The sequence below is a fragment of the Pelobates fuscus genome, chromosome 4, assembly GCF_036172605.1.
Source record: "Pelobates fuscus isolate aPelFus1 chromosome 4, aPelFus1.pri, whole genome shotgun sequence".
Lineage (NCBI taxonomy): Eukaryota > Metazoa > Chordata > Amphibia > Anura > Pelobatidae > Pelobates > Pelobates fuscus.
In genome coordinates, this window is record NC_086320.1 from 160,249,986 (window position 1) to 160,272,309 (window position 22,324).

The 22,324-nt window shown below is 38.0% G+C and overlaps 1 protein-coding gene across 3 annotated transcripts in view; it reads right to left on the bottom strand.

The window, feature by feature from the left end:
* The window catches only part of PHACTR1 (phosphatase and actin regulator 1), a 382,609-nt gene that overhangs the window by 148,339 nt on the left and 211,946 nt on the right, over window positions 1–22,324 (bottom strand). For all 3 annotated transcript variants that reach the window (XM_063451716.1, XM_063451714.1, XM_063451717.1), the window contains one exon: window positions 10,025–10,189. In XM_063451716.1, coding sequence (XP_063307786.1) covers window positions 10,025–10,189 — 165 coding nt within the window. The remainder of the gene's footprint in view (window positions 1–10,024; window positions 10,190–22,324) is intronic.

The window sequence follows — 22,324 nt, forward strand, 5'->3', positions numbered from 1 at the left end:
CTGCCCAATCTTTTAATAATATGCACTGGAGTGTCAGTGTTGAAGGAGACCGAAGCTGCCCCTATTCTAAATGAAAGACCCGAGACATGGATACAACCCAATCTTAGGAGTAGTGTTCTGATGTAGAAGATGAATTTAGCCGTAGTCAGAGGGATTCAGTGAGAGTAGTGGTGAAATGTGTGTGGCATGACTGAGTGTGGGTAAGTAAGAGTCAAGTATTTTAACCGGGCACTAGTTCTAGGTGGGATAAAGTGGTATAGCGGATGGATGAGTAGTTTGGTTCGTTTTAGAGGTTTGTAGAGAAAGTATATAGTGATCATGATTTTTAGCGATATCCAATATTTTTAAGGTGGTCTCAAACAAACATAAAATGCTATATAAAATTTGTGTGAATATCGAATAGTCGTGTACAGTAAATCAGAGAGGGCTCAGAATATCGAACCATCGATCGGTAACCTGGATGAAGTAGGGGGTCTATCTGTTTTATTAAATACGCGGTAATATGCTTTTAATGGGATAGGACGTTAGGAAACGTGTGTTGTTGGGATAAGTGGTTGTGGCTGTATTTATACATTAAAAAAATGGGGAGTTTGCAGTTGTGCAAATGGACTGTTTGCGGTTGTTTGCGGTGCGTTAAACGGGAGTTTGGTCTGTCACTGTGAAGCGGGCGTAGCCCTTACACTACCTGATCGATACAACATCATACCTGATGTTTTAAAGCACGTTATTCCAAACAATTTAGGAATGTTAGGTGATTTATGCCCTTTATGGATTAAAACCAGACTCTGCTTCCAAATATATAATTTTCCATAGGAGTTTTGCCATGGATCCCCCTCCGGCATGCCACAGTCCAGGTGTTAGTCCCCTTGAAACAACTTTTCCATCACTATTGTGGCCAGAAAGAGTCCCTGTGGGTTTTAAAATTCGCCTGCCTATTGAATTCTATGGCGGTTCGGCCGGTTCGCGAACATTTGCGGAAGTTTGCGTTCGCCATTCGCGAACGGAAAATTTTATTTCGCGACATTACTAGTCTGCAGGTTTGGGGGCATGCAATGCTTGGTTTGTTTTGCCCATTTTTGTACCGAAAAGGTGTTTTTGGCAAGGATAAGTGTAGAGCCTTTAGGGAGCACAAGATTTATGCCGCCATCTTCTTCGTCTTCCAAGCCACGCCTCCATGGTAGGTGTATTTTAACAGTGAGAGACAGGATAACAAGAAAAAATCCAGAAAAACGCATGTCAAAAAAGTTATACATTTGGGGGCGGAGCCTGACCACGAAGGTGAACGGACGCACATGCCTGGAGCTCCGTGCTCACAATAGGAAAAATGACTGAAACCCGACGCGAATCTGACAGAAAATCGCCCACAAATACCCACCAGGTCAGCCTGAACACCATGGGGCGAAAGATTAAAAGACTTCCAGCGGACAAACCCGCACCGGGACTTACCATTGGGGACATGTGGAGAAGGGCGCATGGCGCCAACAGACCCAAAATGGCCGCGCTGTCCGGCGGTTGCTCGGGCTTCTCGGACGAGTTGTCCGGCGACGCTGAAGAGGACTACCCACTCATCCCAGCACCGGCTCCCTCACAAAAGCCGAGGTGCACCAAATCGGGGTCGGATACATCCCCGGTGACCATATCAGTCCTAAAAGATCTACTGGCAGACCTGCAAAGGAATCTCTCGGCAGACATCACAGCAGTACGCAGTGATCTGCAGGGACTGACAGGCCGCATTGGGGCCCTAGAGGGAGCAGCACAAACGAATACCCAACACATCACCCAGCTTCAACAAGCCGTACAAACTCTGCAGCAACAGAATCTGCTGCATGAACGCCGTTATGCGGCCCTAGAGGACTCACGGCGAAGAAACAATCTTAAACTTAGAGGGGTCTCAGAAAGCATACACCTCAACTACAGTAGTAAAAGTGAACCAGCTTTCTAACACGAGAGATGTTTTATAGACATGTCAGACGTTTAAGTTCATTATACCATAACAGCACACATCTGAGCGCTCCACACGTACCGCTTCAAACATACGCCTATACTCATAGATCTTGCATATATCACCTGTGCCCTGGCTATTTCACGAATGTGTGCAGTTACCTTATGTACTCTAATATTTAAAAATTGTGCAGACACAGCCAAATGAAGCAAAGTATGCACTTTTCGGATGTAATTTCTGATGTAAGCTGTTTCGTTGTGAATTTTGCATGTTCCTGCACTCGTTATTGTGACGATGCAGGATGTTATGTTCCCTCATGCACAACAAAAATAAAGAATTTATAAAAAAAAAAAAGTTATACATTTATTTGCAAGTCAATGAGTGAAATAAGTATTTGACCCCTTCGACTTGTTGGCAATCACAGAGTTTAGCTGTTTCTTGTAGTTGCCCACCAGGTTTGCACACATCTCAGGAGGGATTTTGTCCCACTCCTCTTTGCAGATCCTCTCCAACTCATTAAGGTTTTGAGGCTCACATTTGGCAACTCGAACCTTTAGCTCCACAGATTTTCTATGGAATTAAGGTCTGGAGGGTGGCTAGGCCACTCCAGGACCTTAATGTGCTTCTTCTTGAGTCACTCCTTTGTTGCCTTGGCTGTGTGTTTTGGGTCATTTTCATGCTGGAATACCCATCCACGACCCATTTTCAATGCCCTGGCTAAGGGAAGGAGGTTTTGACCCAAGATTTGATGGTACATGGCCCCATCCATCGTCCCTTTGATGCGGTGCAGTTGGCCTGTCCCCTTAGCAGAAAAACACCCCCAAAGCATAATGTTTCCACCTCGATGTCTGACAGTGGGGATGGTATTCTTGGGGTCATAGGCAGCATTCCTCCTCCTCCAAACATGGTGAGTTAAGTTGATGAAAAAGAGCTTGATTTTGTCTCATCTCACCACAACACTTTCACCCAGTTCTCCTCTGAATCATTCAGATGTTTATTGGCAAACTTTAGACGGGCCTGTGCATGTGCTTTATTGAGCAGGGGGACCTTGCGGGTGCTGCAGGATTTCAGTCCTTCACGACGTAGTGTGTTACCAATTTTTCTCTTGGTGACTATAGTCCCAGCTGCCTTGAGATCATTAACAAGATCCTCCTGTGAAGTTCTGGGCTGATTCCTCACCGTTCTCATGATCATTGAAACTCCACGACATGAGATCTTGCATGGAGCACCAGACTGAGGGAGACTAACAGTTATTTTGTGTTTCTTCCATTTGCGAATAATCTCACCAACTGTTGTCACCTTCTCACCAAGCTGCTTGGCAATGATCTTGTAGCCCATTCTAGCGTTGTGTAGGTCTACAATCTTGTCCCTGACATCCTTGGACAGTTCTTTGGTCTCGGCCATGGTGGAGAGTTTGGAATATTATTGATTGATTGCTTCTGTGGACAGGTGCCTTTTATGCAGATAACAAGCTGAGATTAGGAGCACTCCCTTTAAGAGAGTGCTCCTAATCTCAGCTCGTTACCTGTATAAAAGACACCTGGGAGCCAGAAATCTTGCTGATTGATAGGGGATGAAATACTTATTTCACTCATTGACATGCAAATCAACGTATAACTTTTTTGACATGCGTTTTTCTGGATTTTTTTTTTTTGTTATTCTGTCTCTCACTGTTACAATACACTTACCATTACAATTATAGACTGATCATTTCTTTGTCAGTGAGCAAACGTTCAAAATCAGCAGGGGATCAAATACTGTTTTCCCTCACTGTATATGAATAAATATAGGTTGCAACAGTTATATAGGTACTACACCAAAAAGCCCAAAACTATAGACAGCAGAATGGTCGAAAAGTCTCAAATGAATACAGAGTATAGCAGAAAGATAAATATTATTTTACATAGAAACCCTAAAGCTTACGAGTAGTATAACTACTTGCCAATAAAGCGAGTAAATGTAAAACCCTCATTTAGACCATAGGGGGACAGAGTATTCAGACAATGTATCCTGTAGCACTTGCGCCTTCATAATAGGAGATCCAAGTCTCCACCCCTTTGGCTCAGTGTCACTCTTTCAATTCCCGCAAATTTTATGTTTTTTGGGTAAACACGGTAATAGTCCCCCAGAAGGAGACCCCTGTCACTCTCCAAGGCCCTTCTTAAGGCATCTGATAGGGTAGCCCCTCTTGTGAATCTTGCTCTTAGCTCTGTTGCCTTCAGTTTGAAATCATCAATAGAAGTGCAGTTGCGTCTCAACCTTAAGTACTAACCCACCTCTCTTTAGGGAAAGAAGATGATAGCTTTCCCACCATAACATAGCGTTAGTTGATATAGGTTTACAGTAGAGGGTTTGAGTCAGTAATGGTTAATGTACAATTTATGAAGTTTAAAGAGGGGGTCCCCACCTCACTGATGAACTTGAAATCATCTTGGTTAAGATGTTCCAAAAACTGAGAGTATAACTCCCTTGTGCCTGTCCAGATAATGAGGACGTCATCAATGCAGCATTTCCACATAAATATTGAATCAAGAAATATTATAGTGTATTGGAGCATCAGAGAAAATTACATATTTTTCCACCACCCCAGGTGCAGGTTAGCGTAGGACGGTGCACAAGATGTCCCCATCGCCGTGCCCAACACCTAGTGGTACAATTTGTTCTGGAAAAGAAAAAAATCATGTGTGAAGCAGTGACATCCAAAAGGCAGTGTGCAGGTGGTGGACAGGCCCTCTCATGTCCAAGAAGGATCTGTCATTCTTCAAACCAAATCTTGGAGTATAGATGAATATAAGGCATCAACATCCAGACTGCAGTGAAAAGAGCCTTGAGGAACCCTCAGGGAGGCCAAATACTTTAAGGTGTCTTTGGTGTCACCTAAATATGAGGGGAGTTTTTCCATGTAGGTCTGAAAAATCCTGTCTACATTTCTATTCTATTTCTATATCTATTTCTATATCTATTCACACAGATATTAGAACTCACAAACTAAAGCCTAAATGTAATTGTTGTGGTTAAGATTTTCAAATAATCACAATATGTTAGAAAATGTTTTAAAAATTATTTACCTGCAAAAAATTCCAGTTAAAAGTGTTTCTAAAAGACTGCAATAATTTAAAAAGCTTATCCAATAGAAATAAATCGAGGACATAGTTAAAAGAGAAAAAAATATTTTTAAGCAAATTCCACAAATTTGGTTTCTAACCCTTTCATCTCTGCCACATGTTCCATAGTCTATAAGCCTCTCATAAGGAAAAGACATAGAGGCGGTGAGAACAGTAGAATAAAGGTATAGTAGCCACGTGCATCTAATTGAGATAGAGGGCTGTGTATCCAAGTGTAAAGGTTATGCTTTCAATAGTCAACTGTCCTTTCTTTTTCATGTTAAACCATTTGAGTGCTTTTTGACATAAATATAGGCTATACCCAGCACCCAGAGACCACATCTTCTCTGACCTAATAATCACATAATCAATATCAATGACTGACTGAGAGTGCATGGCTACTCACATTTCTCTTAGACTTTTACTGCCATGTAGATTGGACAACATTGCTATGTGAAAGTGTGGATTCCACGTGATCAAGTGGGGTGACCCATGATTGCTGGAAGAGCCCTGATGTATGCTGGGCTGGAGTAGTTATATCACTTATGCTACCTCTTTATAAGCAAGTACATAGATACACATTACACAATATGTTGTATTGTGCACCATAATTATAACTCTTTAATGATGACTAGAAGAAGCCTGCTCATACCATTGAGGATCTCTCAATTGGCAATGGATTTTTCCATCCTTGGGCATTGAACAAAAACCATCTACATTCTAGACAGAGAACATAGTATTTATGATGACTCAGTCCATTTCACTTTTTCATAGCCCGGGTAATATGTTTTGTGCTCCTTGTAGTAGGTTGTTCTTTGTGTGTGTGTTTGCTTTGGATACAAGCAGTCTCTGAATGGCAGCTCTGCAATAAATTCTACAACTGTGAAGCTCACAATGTACTGTTTTTGGATCTGATTCAATTCTGTGTTACTATTTGAGGCTGGTTTTTGTAATACTGTGCTAGGGTGCTATGCCTTTTGGAGAGCGTGTATTGAGGCAGTTTCCCCCATGTGGCATATTATCTGAGGCTGTTCCTCTTGACAATTTAGATTTATTTATTTTTTAAATATGTTTTGCACATGTACACAATAAGATATTGTTTAAACTCTTTGAGAGAAAAGAAATGTAAGTGGAACATCATGTAATAATTCTAAGAGGTTACCCATGTAAGAATTTCCACAACCTGCAATGTGCTGTACTGCAATGTAATGTAACAGCCAAATGTTTCAAAACGAGAAATATCAAGCTATATGCATATTCATTCTGGTTACTCTAATATAGAATCATTAACCCCTTAAGGACCAAACTTCTGGAATAAAATGGAATCATGACGTGTCAGACATGTCATGTGTCCTTAAGGGGTTAAAGAGAAAAACTCATCTTTACTGGTTCAACAAGAGACCCTATTTTATTGTTAATTTTATTTGTAATGTATTAGCCATGGTGTTATTGTTCAATATGTGCCTATGCTCATTTACTGTCCTGCTTTTTTTACATGATGATACAAACCAATCCTTTTGTGTATTGTACATGTAAATTTTCAATAAAAATTAGAACATAATAAAAAAACACCAGAGACCTATTATTTAGAAATTAAAAACCCAGAAGGGCTTCAGTTGAAAACCACAGACTTTTGCACCAGTTTTATAGAGGTTTTTTCCTATTCTCGGATGGACTAAGACCAAATGCTGATTACCAAAAATAGGAATATAAAAAGCAAACTATGCTTTAGCATAGTAACAAGCCTTGCTTTTAAAGAGGTAAGACTACAACACGCAGATGAACTATGCAGGCATGTTTTGGAATAGGAATTTTCCACAAGATCTATTCAAATTAAGGATGTGATGGTAACAGTTACAGAGACACATAGGAGCAGGGTGAGAAACATTTAGTATTTGTTTACATTATCCAATTTACAGCAAGATCACTTAGAGATTAAAAGGACACTCTAAGCAACATAGCTCAGCATAAAGGGTAATGTTGCTAATAGTCTCTGGGTACAGTCCCCTATATTTTTGTCACATCACTTAGGGCCAAGTGTGGTCCCTCAGCTTTTAGCAAGTGGATTGTGATATGGTTGATTTTTAAAGGGCTACTCCAACCACCATGGCCACTTCAGTGATTTGATGTGGTTATGGTGTACAGGGTTGCAGCTTGAAACAATGCACATTCAGAGTTATTATTAATTGTGTGACATGGGCTAGTTACACCCCCCAACACAAGTGAGTTAGGCAGTCTAAAACTCTGTTCCTGGCTGTCTAATGTCAATATTGTTCATATTTTATATCAGTCATAAGTGTACTGTGTCTACAAAGGTAAATGTGCTTTCCCTACACTCCCTTTCTTCTTCCTTCCCTCCCTCTCGTCCTCCCTCCTACTGTGTGCTTCCTTTTGCCAGTTTTATTTATGATGTCTATGAGAAGCCTGTGTTTGGACATTGTGAATCCCCCTGTTATGTCACATGGAGGAAGGAGTTCAGCTTTGCTTGGTACTGGATGTAAGGTAATTCATAATTAATCCCTACTTTGTCTTAGTATATCTCTTGGCTGATTGGAATTTCACAGTCAGTATGTATACTTCATAAAGATTCTATCTTTATGAAATACTAAATTTTCAGGGCGTGGGGGGTGGGGTAACAGTGCCACTTTAAGAAGTAATAATAAACAATGCCACAAAGGCACAGTCTGTATTCTTCAGGAAACTGTGAATACATGCCCAAAAAAGCAAAAACGACCTTGTATTAAAATGCTTAATGTTGGAACGGCAGTCCTGTGTGATACGTAGAAAAGTAATCTGCCCTCGCCAAAATCACTAAATGTAAGTTATTCATAAATTGTTCTCAGCCGCTCAGTGAAATAAATTCTGTCACTGTGCAATTTGAGCATATTACTCAGAATGCCATAAGCGATCCAGTATGACATAAGGACGCCTAAATCAGATTTCAGGCAAACAATTGGTGCAATTTTTTAAACTTGGAAACACTTTAGTTCTGATCATTACATCATTCAGTTGAAATAGAAAAAAGCTCAGTTTTCATTTTTATATCGTTTCCTTCCTTAAATAATATGAATGCATTTAACAGTAAAATGTATAACTACACGCTTGCGTATTAATCAAAGTCTACAAACGTAGATAAAGTCAGGACAGGATGTGGAAGGAGGTCGTAGTAGGGGCTGGGGGAGGGGGCATTCTGCTGCATGTACTCTTTCATTGTAAGTTCCCCAAAAGATACCCTTTTCTTCACCCAATTCTTCTGCATCAGGTATTCTACTCTCCCACTAATCATGAGTGGTAATCTCCACATTTGGGATGTGATTTACAGGACTGTGCATCATATGTTGCTTCCTCCGATTGCAGAAAGTAGTTTCTACTCATTTTTTGGCCCTAAACCCTGAAGGTGGTTATAAACCCTGAACTGTAAATCCCTCTCTCACTTTATATGTGGGATTTGTTACGTTCAATTCCTCCCTCAATTGTGATTGGGACCACCTTCTTCTGTTTGAGACCACATCCTTCCTATCCCAATAAAAGGAGAGAGCTCTCTGACAATTCCCACTGGCACTGCAGGAGTTCAACCATGCTGAATTCATGTCTGCAGTCTGTGTGGACAACCAATATTCTAACTGAGGGGACAACACTCCTTTTAATAGGACATTTCTTTGAATCAGAGTAATACAAAGGTAGATGTGGTGCTCCAGGCACTGGGGAAGGGGTCTACACCATAATCACAGTATCCAAACAAAAGAAAGGGATCTAATCACTCACCTGTCAGACATTTAATATAGCAGTCCACCAGGTTTCCCAAGGCAATGTTTTGGTCACAATTCGTGACCTTTATCAAGCCATAACATACACAGCAAAACACAATGTTTAAATCTATCATAAGTGAGATACATAATTGCAAACAAATGCCTAAAATCAAACAATAAATATTAAACATACCCAGGGCATCTATCTCCTTGAATCATGTCTACAACCACTCAATAAAAAAATCAAGTCACCGGGTAACAAAACGTGATGATGTCAAACATAGTGTAAGAGTCCACGCCACACTCTTTTGGGCTTCCCACAATAGCATGGAATAGGGTATGTTTAATATTTATCGTTTGATTCTAAGCACCTGCTTTTTTACAATTATGTATCTCACCAATTATTAATACTTGTATTTAAACATTGTGTGTTGCTGTATATGTTGTGTTTTGACAAAGGTCACAGTTTGTGACCAAAACGTTGCCTTGTGAGGCCTGGTTATATGCTACATTAAATGACTGTCAAACATTAAAAGCTGAATGCTTGCACATGCAGTCTATGTGGAGTCATATTCGGGCATGCATTATATGCATAATACGATATCTGTCCAATAGTAAATAGAGAGAATATATTATGTCTCAAAGCATACTTGTGTTTAACGGTCAGTGTTTTCTTTACTTTACTTTCTACCTCACATTGTTTGTGAAAATGAAGCATTTGCCAACCAGTGTTTTTTAAATCCAATTCATCTCTCCAAAATGTATAATATCACATTAGTGTATACATGGTGCATAATATGGCTTAATTAAAATTATGGCAAAAAATCATGGGATTTATCTTTTGTTATGAGCCCATTGGCTCGAGGAAAAATCACATTTGGGGACCTAACGGGGAATGTATTTTACTTACAGTAACCTTCTAAACTGATCTACAATATACCTTATTGAAAATATATATTTTTTTCACTGTCTTATCCCATCTAATTTTTCCCTTCACGTTACCTCTCTTTAAGGCTTATGTTATATGACCCTAATATTGATCCCTCTCTTTATCACAACTTTACTGCTCTTTACTGTTGTTATTATAACCTTTTTTTTTTCAACATGGAAAAAAAAAGTTAAAACATTTTGAAAAAGAAGCATGTGACTTTAATTAAATGAGCCCTGCATTTACTGTTAGCTTTAGAGACAAAATTACATCAATGACATTGCAGAAGATGAACTCTTACCTGCAGAGGTTTGCTTGAATTTTTCACTTTTTTTCTTTCTCCATTTCCATGGCTTGAAAAGTTTCCCTAATGTTGCAAATTTACTTCTTCTTCTGATTGGTGGAGTGTGTGTACCAGGCACTAAAGACTCAGAGCGCATTGCAGCCAGCCTTTCAACTTCCTCAGCTGAAGAAGAAGAAACAACAGTACTGTAATAAAGTGTCTAGTATGCAATATATTGTTGTTTGACAGTGGGAACAAAATTAAAAAACTGTTAGAATACTGGAGTCTTTAAATGGAACACTGAACATCACAATGAATTAAAGACTGTGCCGATCAGTCAATGTCAAGATTGGGAGACCAAAAATTAATTTTGTCTTCAGAATTTCGCCCCTTGGTTTTAATTTAATTTGGTATGTCATCATTCATTGTACAACAGGGAGTAGAGAAGTGCTGACAGATAAGGGAGGAAAGCAAACAGAATGAGTCAGAATGATAGAAATGTATTTAAACTACTTTAATAGCAGACACATAAGCAAAGATTGTAGCATTCTCCAGGTCTCATAGGAGCAAGGTACACTATTTAACTTTGAAACAAAACGTAAACATTTAGAAAAATAGTCCAGTGAAATATTTATAATGTTAAAAATGATTGAAGAGAAATGTGTATATTTCTCTTTATATATGTAAAGTTATAAACTACAATTTAATTTTCATGGTTCATGTGGCATAATCAACATACAGTAAACAGAAATATGGTAGCTATTGGTACTCCCTCCTGGCCTAATAGGGAATTGTGATCAGCAATGATGAAGGTGACATTCCACAACATCCAAGCCATGTTACCAGCCCCTTTGAAATAATATGCCTGTTTTGTTCCAAGGCAGATGAATTTAAGGTATGCACATACAATCATTTTGTACTCGCAAATTAGCAGATAATCTAAAGGATTATAGCAATCCATATGGTTGTAATAAACCGAAATGACATAGTAAGTCCCTTGCTGGAAAAAAAGAGAAACCAAGCCGACTTTAAGTTTTCCCTGCAGCCCATTATTAAAATCACTTTACCTCCCTGCAAAATATTCTAAAGGAAGAACTTGGGTGGCAAAGAAGAGAAGCCCGTGCCACCATTGGTAGTCTGTCACCAGCAAGCGATTCCCCAATGTGCACAGAATGAAAATAAGTCAGCCCAGACGTCTTGTACCAGACTGGCTAATGACACTGCTGTAGGTGGATTATGTACAGAATTTCAAACTAATATGATGCACAGACTCCAAGAACCATGACCACTCCAAATCACTGACGTGGCAATGGTGTTCACAGTAATCCTTCAAAAAACATTAACATTAACAAAAACATTTGATATGTTAGAAAAATCCATGTTATCAGTAACAAGATGCCACAACTATAAAAGTGAGTTGGAATCATTTTATCAAACATGCCACAAATATTTCTGTTAGAGAAACTGGGCGTCTGCTTGGATTACATGAATTTCCTTGATGGAAACAAAAATGCAGTTTTCTCATAATCAAGATGCAGAAAATTTCCAAATAACAAATTCTGATAAAATAGAAAAAAAATCTAATTGTTTTCCTTTTGGTTGAAAATCTTAAGTCATCCTGCTTAATCTAGGTAGCCCCTGGTACTTGCAGAGGGCCTACATTTGTAAGAAACACATCATATTATCTAAAACTTTCTGAATTTAGAGATCATAAACTAAACCCTTTGAGCTCCAAAGAGTGCTCTGTCACTTTTCACCCAAAATCATACCACACAGTAGCAAATGTGTGGGACAAAGTCTCTATCACACAGGTCAGTGTTAGCACATTTGCCACACTATTTGCAGCATCACTTTTGCACTAACACACTACATCTCACTTGTACACAAATATCTGTTCTTGGGCATTTACTTAATGCTGCTGAGGCCTGCATTATTTTAATTTCCTATGGAATTGAGTAGGTAAGGCAGGGTAGGACACAATTATACAATATTTATATATAGCCCCTGGGTATGTTACTAGCAGTATGCTCCAACTTTACTATCGTTAGATGATGCTTCTCTTTTCTCAGTATAATTAAATTCATATGGGGTAACTGATTCCCATATTTGTTTGACAGATAGGTGTTTTTAAACAGCCTTGTAAAATCTAAACTGTATTTTTTAAATGTATTTTTTGTTTCTTAATCAGTATTTTCTATATATTTGGCCTCTACAATTGCACCACAGCTGAGAGATACATGTTGTGGGTGTGCCACCCAATTCCTGTTTTTCTCCTCTCAGTATTTGTATGTTTTATCCACAATTAAGATTGATGTTATAACACCAGTTATATGGCATGTTCTTATTTCAATACCACAGTCTGAGAGATGCCTTTAACTTTCCAAACTCTATACTTTCATCATTTTTTATATTAGATATTTCTGAGACATTGGGCGCCTTTTCTTCTTCAAATAATCCCCCTGGCAAAATGTTTCCAGCTCTAGAGTTTGAGAGATTATTGGTGAGAAATTCACTATGCAGAATTGTTGGTCTAATAACTTTTATTGCATTGACAATATATTTTATCACTGTATTTATTTTGTTTAAACGTGGTAAATATGGAGTGAATATTTATTACATGTTTTATGCATCATTCTAATTCTGTTGTATCATGCAGTGGTCCCTTTCATATTGTACATTTCTATTGGCTAAATACAGGTGTGAACATACCCACGTCGTACCACCTTATTCTATTTATTTATTTTTTTCAAACAATAAAATTATTTATCTGCTATCAAAAAGACTAGGATTTTTTTGTGCATTTGTCAACAATTATCCAAGGTAAAATCTGACTGCTATTTTGGAGGCAAGAAGGAATTTACTTACTTTGTGACACAAAGAGAAATTGTCTCAAATTGTTTTTTTTCCCCTTTGAATGAACTGTAGAAACAGAGATATGTAAAAAGCTATGTTACTATTACTGTGTAACTATGTAATTTCCTGATTTTAAATTTGTGTCATAGCAAACATAAATACATTTTCGGTAGAGAAAAGTCATCATTTTCATCATACATTAGTAATGATAATGGTAGGGGTTTTAGTATTGCACTGAAATCCAATATTGGTTGTCTGCCAAAAAGATCTGCCAAAAAGATTGCTGGGTCCAATGTAAAAACACTTTACTGTACTGAAATTAACAGAAAGGTAATACATTTAAAGTTATTGTTAATTTTGATATAGTTGCACCCCAAACACACGTGACTTAGGCAGCCCAGAATTCTGTTCTGAGCTGCCTAATGTCAATTCTGTGCATAATTTGTGCCTGTCTTAAGCGAACAAAGCAAGCTGCCAATGTACATAAAAAATCTTCCCCTAGCATTTAGAGATACCCTTCCGCTCCCTACCTCCTAGCTTGCTTCATTCAAGAATTGGGAGAAATCACCCCACCTTTCCTCTCTTCCCTCACTACACTTGCCGGCCCAGACCGTGTGCATGTGCTATAACCCAGCAAATCAGTCCAATCGCAGGCATCTCTATGAGTGCCGGCTGCGCTCAATGCTGGCTTAAGGCAAGTTTAAAACTTTTTTTTGCAGGTTCTTACAAGGGGGAGGGACCTAATAGTTATGCCCCATAGGGCATTTATAATATTGTTGTCTTTTTTGTTGTCATGTGGGTTGGAATAGCCCTTTAAGGAATCTGTCTTCATTTGGCTCGTGGCACGTCTTTTGATCAATAGAAAACATGATTGTGTATGGGGAAAATGGTTTCAAAAATGCTGGTACAGTACACAAAAACACACACTCTATTGGATGTTTTTGATTAAATACATTATTTATGTTAGTGACTGTAATGGTATTTATTAATCAATGACTTTACATCATAAAGAAAGCATATTTAGTGTAATGCTTTAGAGGCACCACTAAGGGCAGTGTGTAGGAAGACATGTGCTTCTGGCAGTGACATCACAGGCCAGCCTATTTAGGAATACACTGAATAAAAACCAGATGTAGGAGAAACTCGCTCTCTTTGCCTGTACCTGACTGAACCTAAGATGTAGTACCAGCTCTGACTTAACCCCAGCCAAAGGTCTGGGGCCTTGTAAGTAATATGAATTCATTGTAACATTTAGCAATTGTAATAGCCTTTTGTATAACATTTAGCAACCTTTTGTAAGTAATATGTTGTAGTTTTGTATTGTATAATTATTGTGGTAAATTGACATTCTGCTAGCATCTGTTTATTTATTATAGTTATATTAAATATACATTTAATATTACGTTTTGTGTATTTTCTATCCACATATTCAACCATAATACCATGAACTATAAAAATATTAATGTTGTTCCGTATTGCTTAATTATTATGTATTAAGAGATTAATATTCATATTTAAGTCACAACCACAACAGTGACTCTCCATCAAAGGGACAATGGCAACTATCAAGCCACCAACTTGAAGCACAAAGAGTGCCAGAATCAAGCACTCATGTGTTATCTGATCTTATGAGGATGTGCCCGCACTATAATTATAACCTAACTATACCCCTAAATCTCCTAACTCCAGTACATGTAGCACATTCCTAACCCCTGGCAAAACACTTGCCCCATCATTGAATGAATAGGAATACTTTAGACAACATGCTGGATCGTTACACAACAATCACTGCCCTACACTAAAGGTAACACTTTCTCTTTGCCATGGCCATTAGTAAAACACAGCAGGGGAATGGACAAGAATATTTCTATGTCGTCACACACAGCTAATAATTTTACTTTCCCCAACAATAATCAGCAGAATCATGCAAAGAAGAAAAAAAGGAACAAGCAAAGCAGATATGTAAATACTATGTGCTCTTACTTCTTTACTGTTTAAAATCTATTTTAGGAATGAGATAATTATAGGCAAAAGGTAGTTAACACAAGACTGCAGTTTGGCAAATTAAAACCTGCAATACAGCAATTTCTAGCCATGGTTAACCTAGTAGCTGTGCATATAAATGCACGTTACCGCTGGGAGAACCAGAGCCTGTAATCGTAATGCTAAAAACCGAAAGCTTTACAGTACTTGAGTGAAAAGGCACAGCTATTATGTCAATGACTACATAATACCTTGTAATGAAAATAAAAGGTCTGTTGTTTGGTTCCTGCACGATCTGCAGGTATATATTAACATACAGGTAGTGTACCAGCACTTTGCATTGCCATTAATTGAGACATTTGTACAAGTAACTAGAAGTAGCACAGAGCACAAATTAAATCAGTGATTTACTCAAAAGTGAACTTATCTTTATCTGCACCATCAAGGACACACTAAAATATAGAAATAGGAGATAGAACAATGTGGTAGCAACACACATTAGTGTAATAGGTGAAAAAAAACATTAAACACTATTAAAAAAGAGTGAATCTATTAAACTGAATAATCCTATTGTTAAGGTTTATAATTCACCCTATTATATCAGAAACACTTGAAATACGGTTTATTTACAGAAACTGATTATTTGCTTGCCATAGCATTTTCATGTTCTAACACTGGTATTCTGATTATATTTTCTACTCTTGATTCTGCAATTAGTGAGTTCATAAGGGCCCTTCAGGGTGTAATCAAAAATGCAGTCTACCGATAAAAAGGGCAATGCTATAATGATGCTGCAAAAACGATGAAGCATTTAAAATAATGAGTGAAGTACGAGTGAAATGTATAAAACTGTAGGTTTAGTGAAACTTTGGGTTATTGGATGCTCAGTTTTAAGGGATACCTGCCTTAAAATCATTGGAAGTATATTCTATAATATCATATCCCCCTAGCCTTAAGTCCCCTTAAAGCGGCACTGTCACCCCAAACATACCACTCTACTATTGTTTCCTCTGTTCTTCCTCTCTCAGCAGTTAAAGAAAATGTATGTAAATAAAGCTCTGGGGCCTGACGGTATTCACCCATGAGTACTTAAGGAGCTAAATGGGGAAATAAGTGAACCTCTGTTTTTAATCTTTCAAGAGTCTTTTGTTTCAGGTATTGTAACGGAAGATTGGAGGAAGGCAGATATTGGTCCTATATTTAAAAAAAGGGTTCAAAACCCTTGCCTGGAAATTATAGAATTTATATAGAATTATAGAATTTATATAGAATTTGCTACGGAATCTGTTGGCGCTATATAAATGGCAATAATAATAATAATAATAATAGAATTTATATAGAATTTATATAGAAATTATAAAAATATTTGAAGGGCTATAAGGGATAATATTCAGGAATTCATTGGGAAGAACTTTGTTATTAGCAATAATCAGCATGGTTTTATGAAACATAGGTCACGTCAAACTAACCTAATTGCATTCTACAAAGAAGTATGTAAAAGTATAGATCATGGTGTTGCAGTGGATGTGATCTACTTGGATTTTGCCAAGGCATTTGATACGGTTCCTCCCGATAGGTGAGTCTTCAAACTAAAAGAAATTGTTCTAGATTAATATTCCTGTTCTTGGGTAGAACATTGGCTTAAGGATAGAGTACAACGAGTTGTCATTAATGGTAAATTTTCAAGATGGACAAAAGTAGTAAATGGTGTCACTCAGGGTTCTGTTTTGGGACCGCTTCTATTTAACATATTTATAAATGATCCTGCAATAGGAATTGAAAGTCACATTTTAGTGTTTGCATATGACACAAAACTTTGTAAAGTAATACAATCTGAGCAGAATATTGCTTTGCTGCAGAGGGATTTAGATAGATTGGGGAACTGGGCATTAAAATGGCAGATTACATTTAATGCAAAGAAATGTAAAGTTATGCACTTCTGGGTCAAGAATGCTCAAGCAACTTACACCCTAAATTGTAGTGAATTAGGGATAACCTCACACAAGGAGGATTTGGTAATTGTTATAGACAACATATTTGGCAGCAATATGCAATTTAATCTGCATTTGCTAAGGTCAATAAGGTTTTGTATTGTATAAAAAGGGGCATAAATTCTCAGGATGAGAATATAATTTTGCCTCTTTATAAATCGCTGGTAAGATCACACCTTGAATATGCTGTGCAATTTTGGGCACTTGTTCTAAAGAAGGATATCATGGCTTTAGAAAAAGTGCATAGACGAGCTACAAAATTGATAAAAGGAATTTTAGTTGCGAAGAAAGGTTAAAAAATTTGAATCTCTTTAGTTTGGAAAAACGGCCTCTCAGAGGGGATATGATAACATTATACAAATATATTTGGGGCCAGTACAAACAAGGTCACACATTTAGGCTGGAAGAAAGGAGATTTAATCTAAGGAAAAGAAAAGTTTTTTTTACAGTAAGAACTATAAGGATGTGGAATTCTCTGCCTGAAGAGGTGGTTTTATCAGAGTCCATACAGATGTTTAAACAGCAATTGGATAAATACTTCCAAAAACATTACATACAGGGATATCATTTCTAATTAGTGGGGTAATAGCTGCTTGATCCAAGGAGATATCTGACTGCCATTTTGGGGTCAAGAAGGGATTTTTTTCCTAGTTTGTTGCAAAATCGGAAGCGTTTCAGCCTGGGTTTTTTGCCTTCTTTTGGATCAATAGCAAAAACATATCTGAAGAAGGCTGAACTTGATGGACGCAAGTCTCTTTTTAGCTATGTAACTACATAAGAATCTGTTCTTTTCTTTATTTCTGATCTAGTTTTCTTTAAAACATAAGATAAGTAGGGACTACTTTGTCTTATGTATTTTTTTTACGCTTGACTTTCTATGACCAAAGGAGAAGTTTAAGTTCTTACTTTATCTTATGTTTTAAAGAAAACTAAATCAGAAATAAAGAAAAGAAGAACAGATTTTGAGAAAGGAAGAGAAGAGAAAACAATAGGAGAAAAGTAAGTTCCGTGTGACAGTGCCACTTTAACCCTAAATAAACCCTCTGTCTCTACTACAACTCCAACATGTTAACGACATTATAATTGTATACAATTTATGTACACCCTACTCAACATACTTTTTGGAAAACAATGTAAAAGAATCCATCTGTATCTTAAAATGGAGTCCTTTTCTTCAATGTGGTCTTGGTGCCATGTCCCTCTCATTTTAACCCTAAAATAAAAGTAAAGATTGCTCTTCTGCAGAGACCATCTGATTGGCACAATGCACATTTTGCTGTGCATGTGCACTAGCCTCAGAATGCTTTTCTACGGGAAAACAATTGGATTGGCTGAGATAATGTACAACGCTGCGGAATTTGTTGGCGCTTTATAAATAATAATACTAATCAGGGCCGCCATCAGGGGGTGACAACTATGACGGTTGTCACGGGCCCAGCGGCCCTGGGGGGCCCGGCCGTCCGGGCCGCACGTGGATCAGCGTGTGTCTGTATGTATGTATGCCAGTATGTACGTATGTATGCCAGTGTGTATGTATGTATGTATGTATGCACGTTTGCCAGTATGTATGTATGCCACTGTGTGTCTGTATGTATGTATGCCAGTGTGTATGTATGTATGTATGTATGCATGTATGCCAGTGTGCATGTATGTATGTATGTATGCCAGTGTGCATGTATGTATGTATGTATGTATGCCAGTATATGTATGTATCCTAGTGTGTGCCTGTATGCCAGTGTGTATGTATGTATGTATGTATGCCAGTATGTGTGTGTATGTATGAATGTATGTGTGCCAGTATGTGTATGTATGAATGCCTGTATGTATGTATGTATGTATGTCAGTATGTGTCTGTATGTCAGTATGTATGTATATATGTATATATCAGTATGCAGTATGTGTATGTATATGTATGTTTGTTAGTATGTATGTCTGTATTTATATGTGTGTGTGTGTGTGTGTGTGTCAGTATCTCCCTATGCATGTGTGTATGTCTGTTTCAGTATTTGTATCTGTTAGTGTGTGTGTATTCCTGTGGGCGGGATTTGGAGGCGGGCCCTGTGGGCGGGCTTGAAGGGAGGCCCAGACCTTGAGCTGTGTTAGGGGCCACAAAATTTCTGATGGCGGCCCTGATACTAATAATAATGAAGATTAAAATCTCAGTCAAGGAGGCGGGGCCAGTTGCAGAGAGAGCAGTGCTGCATGATAAAAAGGTAAACTACCTTTTTGTGGAGGGTACCGGTCACCTAAACGGTAACTAGGACACTATAGCATTAGGAATAACACTACAGTGTTACTTTAAGGGCATGGCCCACTAATATCTGAAAATGTGGTTTTGCATGATAGAAGGTGCATGATTTTTTTTAAAAAAAACTGTCAAATCAATCTGCCTTCTCTCATTAGGGAGTAATGAGACAGCTTGCAGGTATTTTCCACATACAAATTGATTAAAGCACTAGGGAGATTGCAATATAGCTACAAGCAGCATTGTAAACCATTTGCACTTGTTTTGCACTGTACAAGTACCTCTTATTTGCCTCCTTAATTGCCTGACGAGCGAATGTGACATCATACTTGTATACATGCCAAGTAATTCCCCTATAGAAAAGTATGAGGTGAAAAGGTGTGGTTATAACATTCCAGTCACATCATTGTTAGAGCAGATCAGAGACATTATGGATTATTGGGGGCTTTATAATCTTATTTTAATATATTGGGGGGAAAAACTGGTAACAATCTATTGTGGGTTATCTCTGGTAAAGTCTATCTATTGAGCCCTTATTTCTCATACCCTTACCACACTATGCAAACACTTCCCTTGTGACCTAGTGGTAACTTTTCATATACCTTCAGAAATATTTAGATAAATCAAAATGTAAATAACTTTGAAACTGTTAAAGTGCATCAATCAGAATACTGACTAATATTGTTCCGTACTGACTAATATGAGATATTTATGTTAGACAGAGTCCATGTGTTTGCTTTCTTTCTACATATGTGCTCTTTGATTTATGTAGCCAGGAATATTTGACACTTTTTCTTTAAATGGGAGAATCATGGTTTGCTGAGAAATTCCAGCAAAATGACATCATCAACAAAAGCTGCAGATTTGCAGAAATCTAGAGAATGTTAAAAAAATGTATTATTTGTTTTGCATTACCTTCATAATTGGTTAAAAAGGTTATCAACTCATGCCTGCTAGAATTATCCCGCCAAACGTACTTTAGTTCTGAGTAAAGGGAACTCGAAATGACATCGGCCTTTTACTACATAGCAGGGTCTGAACATGTAGACACAAATATACACATAAAACAAGTGAACCCACTTTAAAACTCAGACTGACTGCAAATTGCTTTTAATAGACTATGGGACTCGGTATGGGTAAATCCACTGACAGAGGGTTCAGTGAAATCATAACAGATAAAAGTGTATTGTTCACAATTGAAGCACTGTGCATACCTAATTTATAGATACTCAACTTCACTCATGGAAAAACGTGGATGGAATAAGTCTGGAGACTACAAGAAAAGGCACCACCAACAAGGAGAAGGGGTCAGATGCAAGAGTGATTTTGCTAGTCACAGCAGCTACAGAGAATATAATTAGACAAGTCAGAGGCAGGTATGGTGTTTGGAGTGTTCCTTTAAGACTGTTCTAATTTCTCAGCGGTATGTAGAATAACATGGTTATGATTTGTAAATGCTCCATCCTGGTGCCCCTTTTGTGATTTATCATTTATTTTGATTTGAAATACTTATGTATCTAGACCACATTCAAAACCCTGGGTGCCTTCAGCACCAATCTTCACTATCTTTCTAGAGTATTGTGTGGTGACAAGGACTACAAAAAATCCACCCATATGATGAGAAAGTCTGCAGGAGACACCAGTACCACCTTAAGCCATGTTGTGGCCATTTGGTCAGAGACAATGTGAGTGACTGCCATTTTACATTTCAAGTCCAGCATCAACTTATAAGAAGAAAAATAATACTACTGAAACCGCACAAACATGGAATGTTGCACTGTGGCCAAGGGACAATGCAGTAACCAGTTGAATAAATCTGTTTAAATTTGGTACTGCACTGTCCTTTAGGAAACACAAACAAAAACATTGCAAACATGATTTAGAAGAATGTTCTGTGCAACATAATGACCCCCCAGCCTATAAATACTCATCACACGTGGATTTCATTGTAATGCTTCACACAGGAATGATAGGAAAACATCTACTAACAAACATGAAAGCTAGTGATGAAATAGGACTACTGTAACCGTTTAGGTGCCAGTTTGCTATGCATTTTAAAGCACAGCTTACACAACTTTGCATATCACATTGCCAGCCCTTCCATTTAAAGTGAGCTGGTACTGAAGATAAAAAAAATAGACACACAAACAATTCTAAGAATAGTATTTGCACATTTTCTTTGTTGCCAGTGCAACCATAAAACACATATTTTCAGATGGTTTTCCATTTAACCACTGAGGTGCTCATTTACTAAACAGCCATGTATGGTGAGCTGAGAACCAACTTGTACTGCCAAAATTGCATTGGTGAAAAAAAGCCCCCAACCATGTTTAATTTGCTAATTCTTTATCTTAGGCTACATTTTTGTGAGTCACTATAAACTCACTTTAGTAAAAATGCCTCTGGGAACCGAAATATCAAGATGTGTGTGTGTGTGTCAAATTTGTGACTTTGTGACTTCCTTTGGAGCCATGTGTATATGCAGAAAACAGAAATTCTCTTAAAGGGACAATCCAAGTACCATACCAACCTATCATCTTTGTATAGGACAGTGGTTCCCAACCCAGTCCTCAAGTACCCCCTACCAGTCCAGGAGCTGGGGATTACCCATTTGTGTCTAAGGTGTTTATTTTTTTTAATTTTTTTATTTTTAACTTTAGACACAACAGGGTAATCCCTAAATCCTGGACTGGTAGGTGGTACTTGAGGACTGGGTTAGGAACCCCTGGTCTAGGATATAGTACAAATAGGTCCATTGTGACATGTCTCATTGTACAGAACTGCTAATGACTGCAGTGATGTACAAAGCCTGATGCTCTAAGTCCACCCCTCGACGGCAAATACCACAGGAGGAATCTATACTTCCTCTTCTACCCTAGAAAGAGTGAATGTTTTATACATGAAATGTGCATTGTCCCAGTCTGGATTCTTTACAGACTGGAAAAGTTTCTTACAGTGAAAGAGATAGAGCTACTAGCATATGAGATAGTCTCTGAGAACAACTTTCAACTGTGAATGGAGCTGTTTACAAGTTGGTAGCAATTGTGGTGCAGCTTCTGCCAATTTAGGCATCAATTTCATTGATCTCATATAATGAATGGAACTACTGCCAAGTACTGAATTACATGTCCCATAAATAAACTGCTACTACACGGAGTCTAAAGGAATTGCTAAATAATGGAAGCTTCAGGAATGGATGAACTGCTTTCTTATTTGGCAGGCACCGCCACAGAATCTGCAGTACTT